The 12,824-nt window shown below is 44.3% G+C and overlaps 1 protein-coding gene across 1 annotated transcript in view; it reads left to right on the top strand.

The window, feature by feature from the left end:
* POLD3 (DNA polymerase delta 3, accessory subunit) overlaps positions 1–12,824 on the top strand; it is a 713,420-nt gene that overhangs the window by 153,918 nt on the left and 546,678 nt on the right. The window contains exon 5 of the mRNA XM_044072678.1: positions 3,504–3,636. Coding sequence (XP_043928613.1) covers positions 3,504–3,636 — 133 coding nt within the window. The remainder of the gene's footprint in view (positions 1–3,503; positions 3,637–12,824) is intronic.

Raw genomic sequence — 12,824 nt, 5'->3', positions numbered from 1 at the left:
GAGTAGGTTATAAGCTTTGACAGTTAATGTACTTAATACAGCTTTTTCATCCTAAATGTTCATTATGTAAGCCTTTACGTAAGGCAAGTACAGCACTATGGGAGAAAAGGGACTGTACAGATAGCAACAGACAAAATGTATTGACGTGATATGTAAACCAAAGGGCATAAACTCATTTGTGCATTTGGCACAATTGTCTGGGAGCCGGCAATCTAAACAAACCCAGTTTTGTAGGTGGTTTACATATGAGGCCAGCAAATGGCAGACAGAAGTAAGAGAAACACATCACTTCCATGAATCAGCAATGGACAGAAGGGTGTTCTTTTACATAGTAAAGAACTTGATTGGGGAGGTCCAGTTATAGACTTTGTATGCATCACACTTCAACAGTTGTTTACTGCGTTTTGCTTCAGGTTGTCATTCTCTGTGCTAGCATACAATGGTACCAAGGGGTTCTGTATAAATTACCTCCACCCTCTGTAATACCAAAGCTGCTCATAAAATAATGGGAAAAAGTAAATATAATTTTAACTGCTGCCCTCTACCCTTCCAACCACATCCCATTCTGCTTTCTCAGATATAGCAGAGCCCCGATGTTACTACTCAGCAGCCAGATAAAGGGAGAAAATACGCCATCCAGGTTTCAGAGCTGTTGGTCTAGCGACCAATAAGATCCAGTCTTTATCCTAGCAATATTTTTTGTTCTGCAACAATGAGCCTTACAGTGTATATAGTACAAGTGTGTGATACCTCAGCATAGTAGTGGATACATGAAAAATTGATGCTGGATAGACTTCCCTCCTCCTGCCCCCCCCCCCCTTGTACAGTCCGTGTTGAGTGTGGCTTCTTCTGTAGGGCATGTATGTTCCTCATTTCATGTTTTTATAAATAGCTCATAACCTTATATATATATATAATTTCTTAATGATAAATGTTTTTCTGATAAGCCGTTGAAAGTCATTTAACCATGGTATTTATTATTAAAGTTTGTGAATCATTGTGGATAAATGCTACTGCATTTAAATATAAACAAAAGCATAGTTTTCCATTAATATATGCATACAGTTTAACTATGTTTTAAGTTTTGCAATAGGCTGTAAATCAAACTTGTAATTTCTCTATGTGCAAATTGCTGTCATTATAGGTAGTCCATTGTGTGACTGCCATTTCATGAGGCTGCAGTAGCTCATGCTAGGAGATATCCATCTATTGAAAAGATCCTGATTAAGACTTATGTTCATCTTGGGCAGATTTTAGTGCCTGTATATATAAATCTTGATATAGTGTTCCTATTATTTGTTGTCTACCCTTGTGTGTAAAGTTATCACTCAACTGTACCTTTCTGGTAAGTTTGTTAGTTTCATAATACAGACTGTAAGGAAAAAGATTTTTTTTGAGAGACTGCAGATGTGTACAGCGGATTGCTCCCTAAGAGAGAATGGAATAAAAAAAAACTGGCAGAGCAAGGGAAGTTATCAATATGGCAGCATACATATTTATAAGAACATAAAAATAACGCTTTTAATCAAGAACCCAAGAAATATGTGAGAAGAAGTTCCCTCAGGGTTATACTTTAGAAAACCTTTGCATTAGAATTCCGTAATATGTGGTATTGGTGGTAGTCATTATTTTTTTCAAAATATTTATTTCCTTAAATTTTTATTATTGGGGTTTCCTCCTGCTGTTGTAGTTGTAGAGTTTGTGCAATGTTAGAGGATTTTGGGAAGGTGAGGCCCCACACATGATATATTGGGAGGATCTGTTCTCTTGAAATTCCAGTGAAGTGAGATTCTTGACAAAATAAAATATATCAGATACAATTAATTTCCTTTGGGAACTTGATTTATTATGTCATCTATTTTTTATTCACTTGGTGGAAAATTGGCAGACGAGTTAGTCCACAGCATTCTTCTGTTAAACCTGTGTATTTGGTTTGCTTCTTAAGATAGTGGATGTTTTGAATTTTTTTGAAACAGAAAGTTTGTAAAAGTGTTGGGATCAAGTATATAGGGTGGGTGTAGGAGTTTGTAAGGACATGATGTTGTGAAGTATTGCCATCTGTACCAGGAGAAGTAAGACAGTGCATGTGTGGCATATGCCAGCATGGCTAGCTTAAGTTTTGTAAATAATCTTATGTCATTTGATTGTCACATTAATTTGCACAGATGTTTGTATTAAAAATGCATTTGTAAAAGTTGCTTATGTAAAAAGAAATGCTGCAAAAGAATCTTAGAGTTCTGACAGATGTGATGTAACTCTATAATCAATGGAATGTTGGATGCAGAAGCAGTTTGATTTTGTTTTTCTTTGGAATCTGTTGCACAAAAAATATATGCCAGTTGTCACAGTAGTCAGTTGTACAGTTATTGTGTGGAGTATCTCATTCTGCCTTGTGGAAGTGAATATCTCAGCAGTACATCTTGCCTTGCAGTATTAAGTGAGTTAACTAGGGACATTTTCTCTTTAGTGTAGTTAGGAAAAGTACAATGAAATTAGCTTAGTATTATTTTTTTCTGCATGTGAGATTCTGTCCAACTGTGTTATTTTATATTTCCTGTGACTGAAAACTCTGATATTTATTGTAACTCAATATTAAGTATTTTCCTGTTTTCTATTTTTATTATTCATTATTAAATACTGTTTATACCTCTTTATTGTTGCTGGTCTTTTAATGTGTACTTTTATATCCTGAAGAGTACCTGTGCTTATTTTAGTGTCACTGTGGCCACTCTGAAAAGCCTTGCTGCCTTGGTCACACGCCACCATTCATATTAGTGTTAGTTTGACACAGTATAATGGGTTACCCCTTGTAAGAGCCTTAGAGTATTTGGCTGGTGGCAGCTAACCTGTAATCTCGTATGTGTGTGTGAATGTGTGGGTGCGGGTGTGTGTGTGTGTGTGTGTGTGTGTGTGTGTGTGTGTGTGTGTGTGTGTGTGTGTGTGTGTGTGTGTGTGTGTGTGTGTGTGTGTGTGTGTGTTCGGATATTCAAGTATATGTGTCAGATACGTGGAACTGGGACACAGTACTCCAAGGTGGGTCTTGTTTGGGATCTGAGAAACAGTCTCCAGTCCCAGTGGAGCATGTTCCCTATGTGCTTTTAGGGGAGATTGTGCTGAATGCAGAGAGATATATTTGAAGTACTATGTAGATCCATTATTCCTGTATTAAGGAACAGCCCCTCACCAGTGTCATTGGTGAGGATTATTGATCTTGATTACTGGCTTGTGGTAAAGAGGGGTGCGTTGTCATAAAGCGTGAATGGTGGTCTACTAGAAGACATTTGGAGATGGTGGTTACTGAGTCATACTTGCACAGAGTACAAAGATCAGCTGCAGAATAATTATGGCAAAATGCATTGAGAATGTTATTTCCTGAAAAGTTATATCAGCTGTAATGTTATGCAGATTTAGTTGCCTTACATTTTTCCTTTGTGACCTTTGAAAGTACTTTTAAAATTGTAACAGTTCTGCAGTTCATTGACTGTTGTCCTTTTGGTTTGTAGCTTTAAAGGGAAGTCTGGCTCTGACTGTGAGTGTTCACATTTATAGCGTACAGAAAACTTCCTTGAAAGATAGTGGACCACTCTATATTGCAGATTATGACGCTGTGAAAAGCAACCTTTCAAACTGCAGCAAGTAAGTCTTCGTGAGCATATGTGTATATATTTTTTGTCGGTCAATTGCCTAACTTTGATTTTTAGCAAACAGCATACATATTTATGCTGAACAGTATATTGTTATATGAAGGTGCTATGATGTGCTGCAGAGAGTCCATCTTTTTTTTCTTGTAGGACTTATGACTGGAAGAAGTCAGACAACTAGGCTTCATGAACGTTAACTAAGGTTTTTGACTCCTTTCCTTTGCTCATAATCCTAAGTGCAGAAGGACCCTTTTGTTAGAGTAAGAGGGAGTGGGTGGGAATTGGGGGCAGGGTATGGGGAATGAAGCAAAGCCAGTTGTAACAGAGAGTGATCAGTTTATAGCCAATAAAAAGTAATTAACAGAGAGGTTCAAAGTAGAACCATATTCCCTTCATTTCTTGAATGTGTAAACCTGTCAGCCAGGAAGAATAATAACTGGCATATACAGTGTAATCTATTGGTCAAGAGAAAAGAAAGTGGCCAACTTAGCAAGAGGTCCTTGGAGTGTAAGGGCAACTCTGTCAGGGAGGATGTAAAAATATTTAACGTGTGTGTGTGTGTGTGTGTGTGTGTGTGTGTGTGTGTGTGTGTGTGTGTGTGTATATAATATATATATATATATATATATATATATATATATATATATATGTATATATATATATATATATATATATATATATATATATATATGTATATATATATATATATATATATGTGTGTGTGTATATATATATATATATATATATATATATATATATATATATATAAAATGTGTGTGGATATATATATAAATTTCACACATGTACCCACCTTTAGTGTGACCTGTAACCTGTACAATTCAATTGAAATTCAGACAAATCTGTTAGGGGAAAAATATGAAAAATAAAACATGTACAATACACTGGTTGCATAAGTGTGCACACCCTTAAATAATACTTTGCTGGAGCACCTTTTGACTTAATTACAGCTTTCAGTCTTCTTGGGTGCACACTTGCCATCAATTAAAGAGACTCTGATTAACCCCAAATAAAGTTCAGCTGACCTAGTAGGATTTTCCTGACATTTACTCAGTTGCCTGCTACAGCAAAAGCTATGGTTTGCAGAGAGCTTACAAAGCATCAAAGGGATCTCATTGCTGAAAGGTATCAGTCAGGAGAAGTGTACAAAAAATTCCACAGCATTGGATATACCATGGAACACAGTGAAGACAGTCATCAAAAAGTGGAGAAAATATGGGACAACAGTGACGTTGCAAAGAACTGGTCACCCCTCCAAAATTGATGAAAAGAGACGTGCAGCAACACTGAATGAGCTGCAGGAATTTCTGGCAAGTACTGGTTGTGTACTACGTGTGACAGTAATCTCCCATATTCTCCATATGTCTGGATTATGGGGTACGGTTACAAGACGGGAGCCTTTTCTTACACAGAAAAACACCCAGGCCCGGCTAAAGTTTACATAACAATACATTAGGTCTCCCAAAAGCACGTGGGAAAATGTGTTATGTTCTGATGAGACCAAGGTTTAACTTTTTGGCCACAATTCCAAAAGGTAAGTTTCGTGCAAAAACAATACATCTGAAGTAGGAGATTCATTTGTCAGCAACCTGTGGGTATGGATCCGATATCGGATCCGAACCGGCATAGTTTATCCAGCTATGGATCCGAGCTCCTACCCTCCCTCACCCATAATGCCCTGCTCTCCCTACATGACCTCAGATCTACATGGTGACAGCTGGATTTTGAGCCTGTTAGCTAAGTGCAAGTATTAGGTTTTCCCTAATCTTTAGTTAAATTAGTGATTTTTGTAGTACCCTCCCTACAAGCATGGCTTGTATAATGCGCGTATTTCTTTTTGGGGCCTTCTGTGTGAGTGTTTAGAAAAAGTCAGTGAATAAGTATGTCTGAGGCCCCAAAGGCAATCTTTCAAAAATGCTGTGTGGCCATGCTATATCCCCTGCTGATGGCCACACCTCTGGGTGTTCAATCTGTGCAGGGTTCAACCCCAGGGCATTGAAAGGAGCGAGAGTCGGTTGGTCTTGCAGACTCTTGCCCCCGGATCGGGCCCCCCCCCCCCCCCCCGATGATTGCTGCCGGGGTTTTTGCCTTGCCTGCTCCTCCTCCTCCAGGGATTCAAACTCCCAAGGGTTAGAGGAGGAGGGGAAGTTGAAGAAGGACCGAGACCGACCTCTTCGAGGCTATCGGGCACCACTGGAGGCCTGCCTCTCTGCCCTCATAGGCTCTCTGAGCTCACTCTGATGGGAATGCTCCTGCCCTCCCCTGGGGAGCTCGACTCCCATTTTTCAAGCCTCTAGCTTTTCTCCCCCACACGACCCGGTTGTTCCGAGGAGCCGGGCAGCCTCGAGCAGGGGTGGGTTGGCGCCGACAGTACTGGTGCCCCGGGATCCCCCCCCTGCGTTTGTCGGATCCGACCTCTTGGAGCCTTGGCCCCGAGCCGATCCTGACTCAGTGTGCCTCGGGCGCCGCCCCTGTCGGGGGCGCACTGTTCCCTCGATCCCAGGGGGCGGGCGCCGCTCCGATCCACTCCAGATCCGGGCCGAGGGAATCCGACTTTCGCCCTATTGTCGGGGCTGGCTCCCCTGCTTTTGATGTGGTGGAGAGGACTCTGTTGAGGGCATCCAGACCCCCCTTGCTTCTCGCTCGTCCCCGCACTCCATCTGCTCTGGGCCAGGGACATTGCTGGTGAGGGCCTCGACAGCCCCCCCGAGGAAGCAGCAGCATAATAGGTAAGAGGAGGCACATAGACTCCCGGTCTTTAACTGAAGACACTGACAGGATGTCTGCTCTGGAGACATCATGGAAATGTTACGAAACGATCAGAGGTGGGTGGTCTGCCCCAGAAGTCTTCTGCTGGCCCCCGTTCTTGTTCTTGGAGGCATTTGCCGACTATCTCTTGGTTCCCTCCTGCCCCCCCTGGTGGACCCCTGACACCCATTGCATGCACCCAGCGTCTGCCCCAAAGTCTTCCTCTGACGAGTCCCCGTTCTTGAGGCATTTGAAGCGGCCTCTGCCTACCTCACTTTGGTGTCCTCTCCTGCCAACCCCTGGTGGACCCTATTACCACCCGGGGCGACACCGTGGAGCCAATCCCAAGAGGCCCGATATAGGATCCTTCCCCCCTGCTGACCGTCTACTGGAGCAAGGGACCCCGTAGATGCCATGTTGTCGATGATGGACCGCTTGGGGAAGCAATGTTGTTTTCTTACCCTTTCTCCGTGAGGCGCCAGCTATTTGGCACATGTCATTAGGATGCAGGAGGACAAACTTATGCACTCCACCCGTATGGCCACTCTCGTTTCTGTGACCAACACCTCTATGCGGTTTACTCCACGCTACCGAGGGAGCCGCTAGAGCTGCAGCAGGCCTGGCTCCGCCACTGCAATTTCCTACAGCCCCTTTCAGGCGCCATTCGCGAACGCCCTTTTGACGGTTCTGCCCTTGGCAAGGCGGTTCGCGACACCTTGGTTCAGATCGAGAAGGACGGGGAAGCTGTCTGCCTGGCCGGTCCCGCTTCTCTGCCCCCCCAGAGGTCCTACTTAGGAACCAAAAGGGCCAGAAGAAGATGTCTCCCAACCCGCCTCGACAACCAGTCCTTCCGCTGCAGAGGAGGACAGGGAGGACGCGCTAGAGGCAGAGGGGCTCCCAGGAACTTTGGGTCCAGGGAACCTTTCTCTGAACGGCCCCACGCAGCCCTGAGGGGTTGCCGACTGCCTCCTCTGGAGGCAGTCGGGGGACGGGCAGCACTCCACCCATGGCGGGGAGTCCATTATTCATGTCCCAAAGTTAAAACCCCTCCCTGTTCCCACCCCCCAGAGGAGGCCGCCTGCCAGAATTTGGCCATCTGCTGAGAAAAGAGCCATCCAGCCCATTCCCCCAGACCAGATCGGATCAGGGTTCTACTCCAGGTTCTTTAGTGCCGGGACCTAAGACCCATACTGGACCTGTCCCTATTGAACCTGGCAGTTCCCAAAGAGAAGTTCTGATGGTCACTTTGCAATCCATCCTCCCCTTCTAGGGAGAATCACTGGATGTGCTCTATAGACCTCAAGGATGCGTATTACACATGCTGTTGGACAGATGATCCAGAAGGTTTCTTCTGGCTGGGAGCCAGTCACTACCAGTTCAGGGTCCTTCCCTTTGGTCTCACCACAGCCCCAGGGTGTTCACCAAAGTATTAGCAGTGGTTGCGCCCACCTGAGGCTTCAGGGTGCAGGTCTTTCCAACTACTACTACTGGCTTCTCACCGCCCCAACAAGGCATCTACTCTCTTTAGCAAGAGACTCCTTTCTTCTAGCTCCTGGCTAGGCATCACGGTAAACATAGAGAAGTCCAACCTGGTCCCTACTCAGATAATAGATTTTATAGGAGCCAGGTTAGACACGAAATTTAAGAGCCTTTCTCACAACCGACAGAGTTCGAATCTATGACTCCAGGTGCGGGCCATCCTTCACTCCAGCTCAACACCGCGGAGTTGATCCTGAGGTCTATGGCGGTAGCGATTATCCGCGGCAGCGATTACTCTTTCCCGCTTCATTGAACATGCGGGTACTTCAACGGACACTTCAGGTGCAGTGGTCATTTCTCTCTCCCCTGTATCATCCCATTGCAATCAGCAAGGCTTGCAAGCGCCTCTCTTGTGGTGGCTCCATTCCCCGGACCTCCACAGGGGCCGCCCGTTTTTGTGCATCTCCCCTCACAGTGACCACGGGCGATTCAGAGACCTCCTGCATATCAATGTTCTGGAAATGAGGGCGGTGTCTTGGCATTGCAAGCACTTCAAGCCCTTCTTCCCTGGGAACGATTGGATTCAATCAGACAACATGTCGGTGGTCTGGTACATCAACAAACAGGGGAACCAGGTCTTACCCTTTATGTCGGAAGCCATGAGAGTGTGGGAATGGGCCTCCACCAACCGCTTTCTCATCGACGCATATTCCGGTCGGACCAACATCCTAGCGGACAAGCTTAGTCGCACCATTCTCTCCCGACACGAGTGGTCTCTCAATTCTCAAGTAGCGAAACGTATCTTCGCACAGTGGGGGATTCCCTGTTGCGATCTCTTTGCTTCTCCCTTAAACGCCAAGTATGACAGTTTTTTCGCCCAATCCCAGGGATTCTCGCCCAATCCTCCAGGATTCCGGCAGAGATTGGGTGTCTGCGTTTATACCCACCTCTACCTCTGATGCTTCAAGTAATTCAGAAAGCCTCTCGGTTGGGGTGGAGAATGATCCTCATTGCCCCGTTCTGGCCTCGACAGATCTGGTTCCCTTACCTAAGGTCTCATTCAGTGAATCCACCATGGATTCTAGATCCCATTCCGGATCTGATATCACACCCATCGAACCTACCAACTCCGAACCTGGACAACCTGAAGTTGACTGCTTGGCTGCTCCTGTTCCACTCCTAATCTGGACTCCCGGTATCGCGTCCCCAGTTAAGGCCATTCTGGTGGCCCTCTACCAGAAAAATTTACCGCAGTAAATGGAAGTTTCTCCATTTGGGCAGAGCGGCAAGGCCTAGATCCTTTCACGGCTCCCCTTCCTTTGGTTCTAGACTTCCTTACTACTCTCTTTAATGATGGCGCCAGTAGTTCCACGGTCAAAGTTCAGCTGGCGCTATATCTCATTACCATGTTGGTCATGAATCAGGGTCTCTTATGTCAGCTAAGTTATGCAAAACCTTCTTAAAAGGCACCTTTTGCTCAGACCCCTGTCAAAGAAACGGTTCCCCGGGATCTTTCCTTGGTACTTCAGGCCTTGACCGCTCCTCCCTTGAACCTGTGGCCACAGTCGATCTTAAATTATTGTCCTTAAGACTGCCTTTTGGTAGCCACTACTGCTAAGAGAGTTTCTGAGCTTCAGGCCCTGTCCATGAAACCGCCTTATTTGATCTTTCATCCGGACCGTGTGCCTCAGGATCAATCCTCCTTTCTTCCTAAAGTAGCCGAAGCTAACATTAATCAGTCCATCAACCTCCCTGTTTTCTTCCCTAAGTATCAAAACAAAGGCGAATACAAACTGCATTCCTTGGATGTTCACAGGCAGCTTGCTTTTACCTTCATAGGACAGCTGGTCATAGGCAATCAGACCAGTTGTTCATTTCTTTTGCCAAATTCAATCTGGGTAAACCAATTTCCAAAGTTTCTTTGTCACGCTGGATTTCTCAGTGTATTCTGTTGGCGATTCAAGCCTCTGGGAGGCCCGCACTGGAGGAGTCCATGCTGATTCGACCCGTCTATCTCTACTTCAGCGGCCTTTAAGTCTAGGGTTCCTCTGGATGACATTTGTTCAGCAGCCACTTGGGCTTCATCTCCTACTTTATTACTCATTACAAGCTGGACGTCACGCCTAGAGGTAGAGCATCCTTTGGCTCCACGGTGCTGAATATCCTTCCATGATGGCCACCCAAGATTCAGGTAGCTGGGGACTCTGTCCCACAGGTTGCTGACAAATGAATCTCCTACTTCAGATTTAGAAGTTATGTACTTACCATAACGTTCCATCTGAGTAGGTGGATTCATTTGTCTGCAAACATCCCGCCCTCCTATCCCCCTGGCCTTGTCAGTTTCCTGCATAGGGTGTGTTACCCTTTAGTTAGGGTAGTTGGTGCAGGGCAAACTCGATCTGAGGTCATGTAGGGAGAGCAGGGCATTATGGGTGAGGGGAGGAGCTAGGAGCTCGGATCCATAGCTGGATAAACCATGCCGGTTCGGATCCGATATCGGATCCATACCCACAGGTTGCAGACAAATGAATCCACCTACTCAGATGGAACGTTATGGTAAGTACATAACTTCTAATTTGCTTCATCAAAAGAATACATCCTCATGGTGAAGTATGGTGGTGGCAGTGTCATGCTTTGGGGTTGCTTTTCTTCAGCTGGAACTGGGGCTTTAGTCAGGATGGAGAGAATTATGAACAGTTCCAAATACAAATCACTTTTGGCTCAAAACCTTCAGGCATCTGCTAGAAAGATGAAGAGGAATTACACCCTTCCACACAACAATGACCCCAGGCATACATCCATATCAACAATAGAATGGCTTCACCAGAAGAAAATTAAAGTTTTGGAATAGCCCAGCCAGACCCCAGACCTAAATCCAATAGAAAATCTGTGGGGTGACCTGAAGAAGGCTGTACACAAGAGATGCCCTCACAATCTCACAGATTTGGAGCACTTTTGCAAGGAAGAGTGGGCAAATATTGCCAAGTCAAGATGTGCCATTCTGATAGACTTCTACCCAAGAAGACTGAATGCTATAATTAAATCAAAATTGCTTCAACAAAGTATTAGTTTAAGGGTGTGCACACACACAACAAAGTATTTAAGGGTGTGCACACTTATGCAACCAGCATATTGCACGTTTTTTATTTTTTATATTTTTTCCCCTGACAGATTTTGAAATGCTTTATTGTGGTGTCATTTTTTTATATCAGAAAAACTGGCATTTTAACAGGGGTATGTATATGTGTGTGTGTGTGTGTGTGTGTGTGTGTGTGTGTGTGTGTGTGTGTGTGTGTGTGTGTGTGTGTATATATATATATATATATATATATATATATATATATATATATATATATATATATATATATGTATGTATATATATATATAAACACGCATAAATGTATGGATAACCTCACCCTAGCAACAAAAGCAGACAAAAAATAAAAAGGATGTATGGAGAGTGTGCTGTCAAAATTGTAATTTGTAGGGAATTCTGTTTTGCCAAGGGGAATAATAATGCATTTTTTGCATTTAGTTTAAGACCATGGCTTTGGCACAAATCATTTGTTTGTGTTGGCTCTTCTTGTAATATGTTGACATCCTTGAGGGATTCAGTGATTGCTCCCAGTTTGCAGTCATCAGTAAACTTGGTGAGCCAAATGTCATCTTCTTTGGCTTGGACTTCTGAGAAGTAGATGCCAAACAGTAAGGAGCCTAGCACAGACCCCTGTGGTACTTACTGGTGATGGGTCTACTGGTGAAGGTGGAATCACCAATTTTGACAGTGTGTTTTCTGTCATTGAGCCAATTGGCTGCTTATCTAGTAACATAAGGGTTAATCCCTATCTGGGAGAGTTTCTCACTGTTGCCAGATTGGAGAATTGTGTCAAAAGCCTTGGATTTGGTGACCTTCTCAAAGAAGTCTACCAGACTTAATAAGCATGATCTGCCATTAACTAAGCCAAACTGGTTTGGTTCCAGAGATTGGAGGTCGCCTATGTCTTTGTTGATAAGGTTCATAATTTTTTCCATGGCCTTGCAGATGAGCCTGGTTAGACTTACAGGTCTTTTGGTCCCAGGGTAGGTGATGGCCCCCCCCTTTGTGCAGGGTATTATTGTTGCTCTTCTCCATTCTGCAGGAACATAGCCAGTTCTCAAGCTATGGCTAAAGAGAACACCAAGTGGATCCACTAGGTCTTGTTTTATATTGCTGAGTAAACAACCTAGGGTTATATCTGGTCCCATTGACGCCATGTTTCTGGTCTTGGAGAGCACAGAAATTACCTATTCTTTTGAGATACTAGGCAGAGGACTGGTGTCAGATATGCCTTGGGATATGGTACGTGGGGATGGGGGGTGAAATTTGTTCTGAATCTGTCAGCTAGTATGTTGGCAATATCTTCCAGTGTAATATGAGTGATTTCATTTACAACCACACATAGCTGGACATTCCCTTTTAGACTTTGGATGGAGTTAAATAATGCTTTGTGATTATCCTTGGCTAGGGATACAATTTTAATTTTGTAATTTGCTTTAGAAGTCTTTACGAGATTTCTGATTTTCCTGTCTTGGCTTGGCTTGGGAGTGCCTTCTGTGTGGAGTCTGCATGTCCTCCCCGTGGTTGGGTAGTGTTCGAAAGACATGCGTGCGTAAATGGGCATGCCTTCGTTGAAGGTTGGGCGTCGAGCTGTCACCTCGGCGTTTCGTAAAAATCTACTGCCAATCATTAGCGGACCAGAGTTCTGCTGTGGCAATCCCTTATCGGGAAAAAGTCGAAAGACAAACAAGTCTTAGGAGGGAACTGTTCCTCTCCAGAGTGATATCCCTCTTGCTTTTGGACAACACTTTATTCTTCTTCTTGTATAATCTGTTTATACTTGAAGTCCACCACTGTGGCTTGTTTTTACAGGAAGACCTGATTTTGATCTAGTCAGGTAC

This window comes from Protopterus annectens, chromosome 5.part0 (assembly GCF_019279795.1).
Source record: "Protopterus annectens isolate FY-2018-M chromosome 5.part0, PAN1.0, whole genome shotgun sequence".
NCBI lineage: Eukaryota > Metazoa > Chordata > Ceratodontiformes > Protopteridae > Protopterus > Protopterus annectens.
This window is presented reverse-complemented; position numbering and strand designations above follow the sequence as displayed.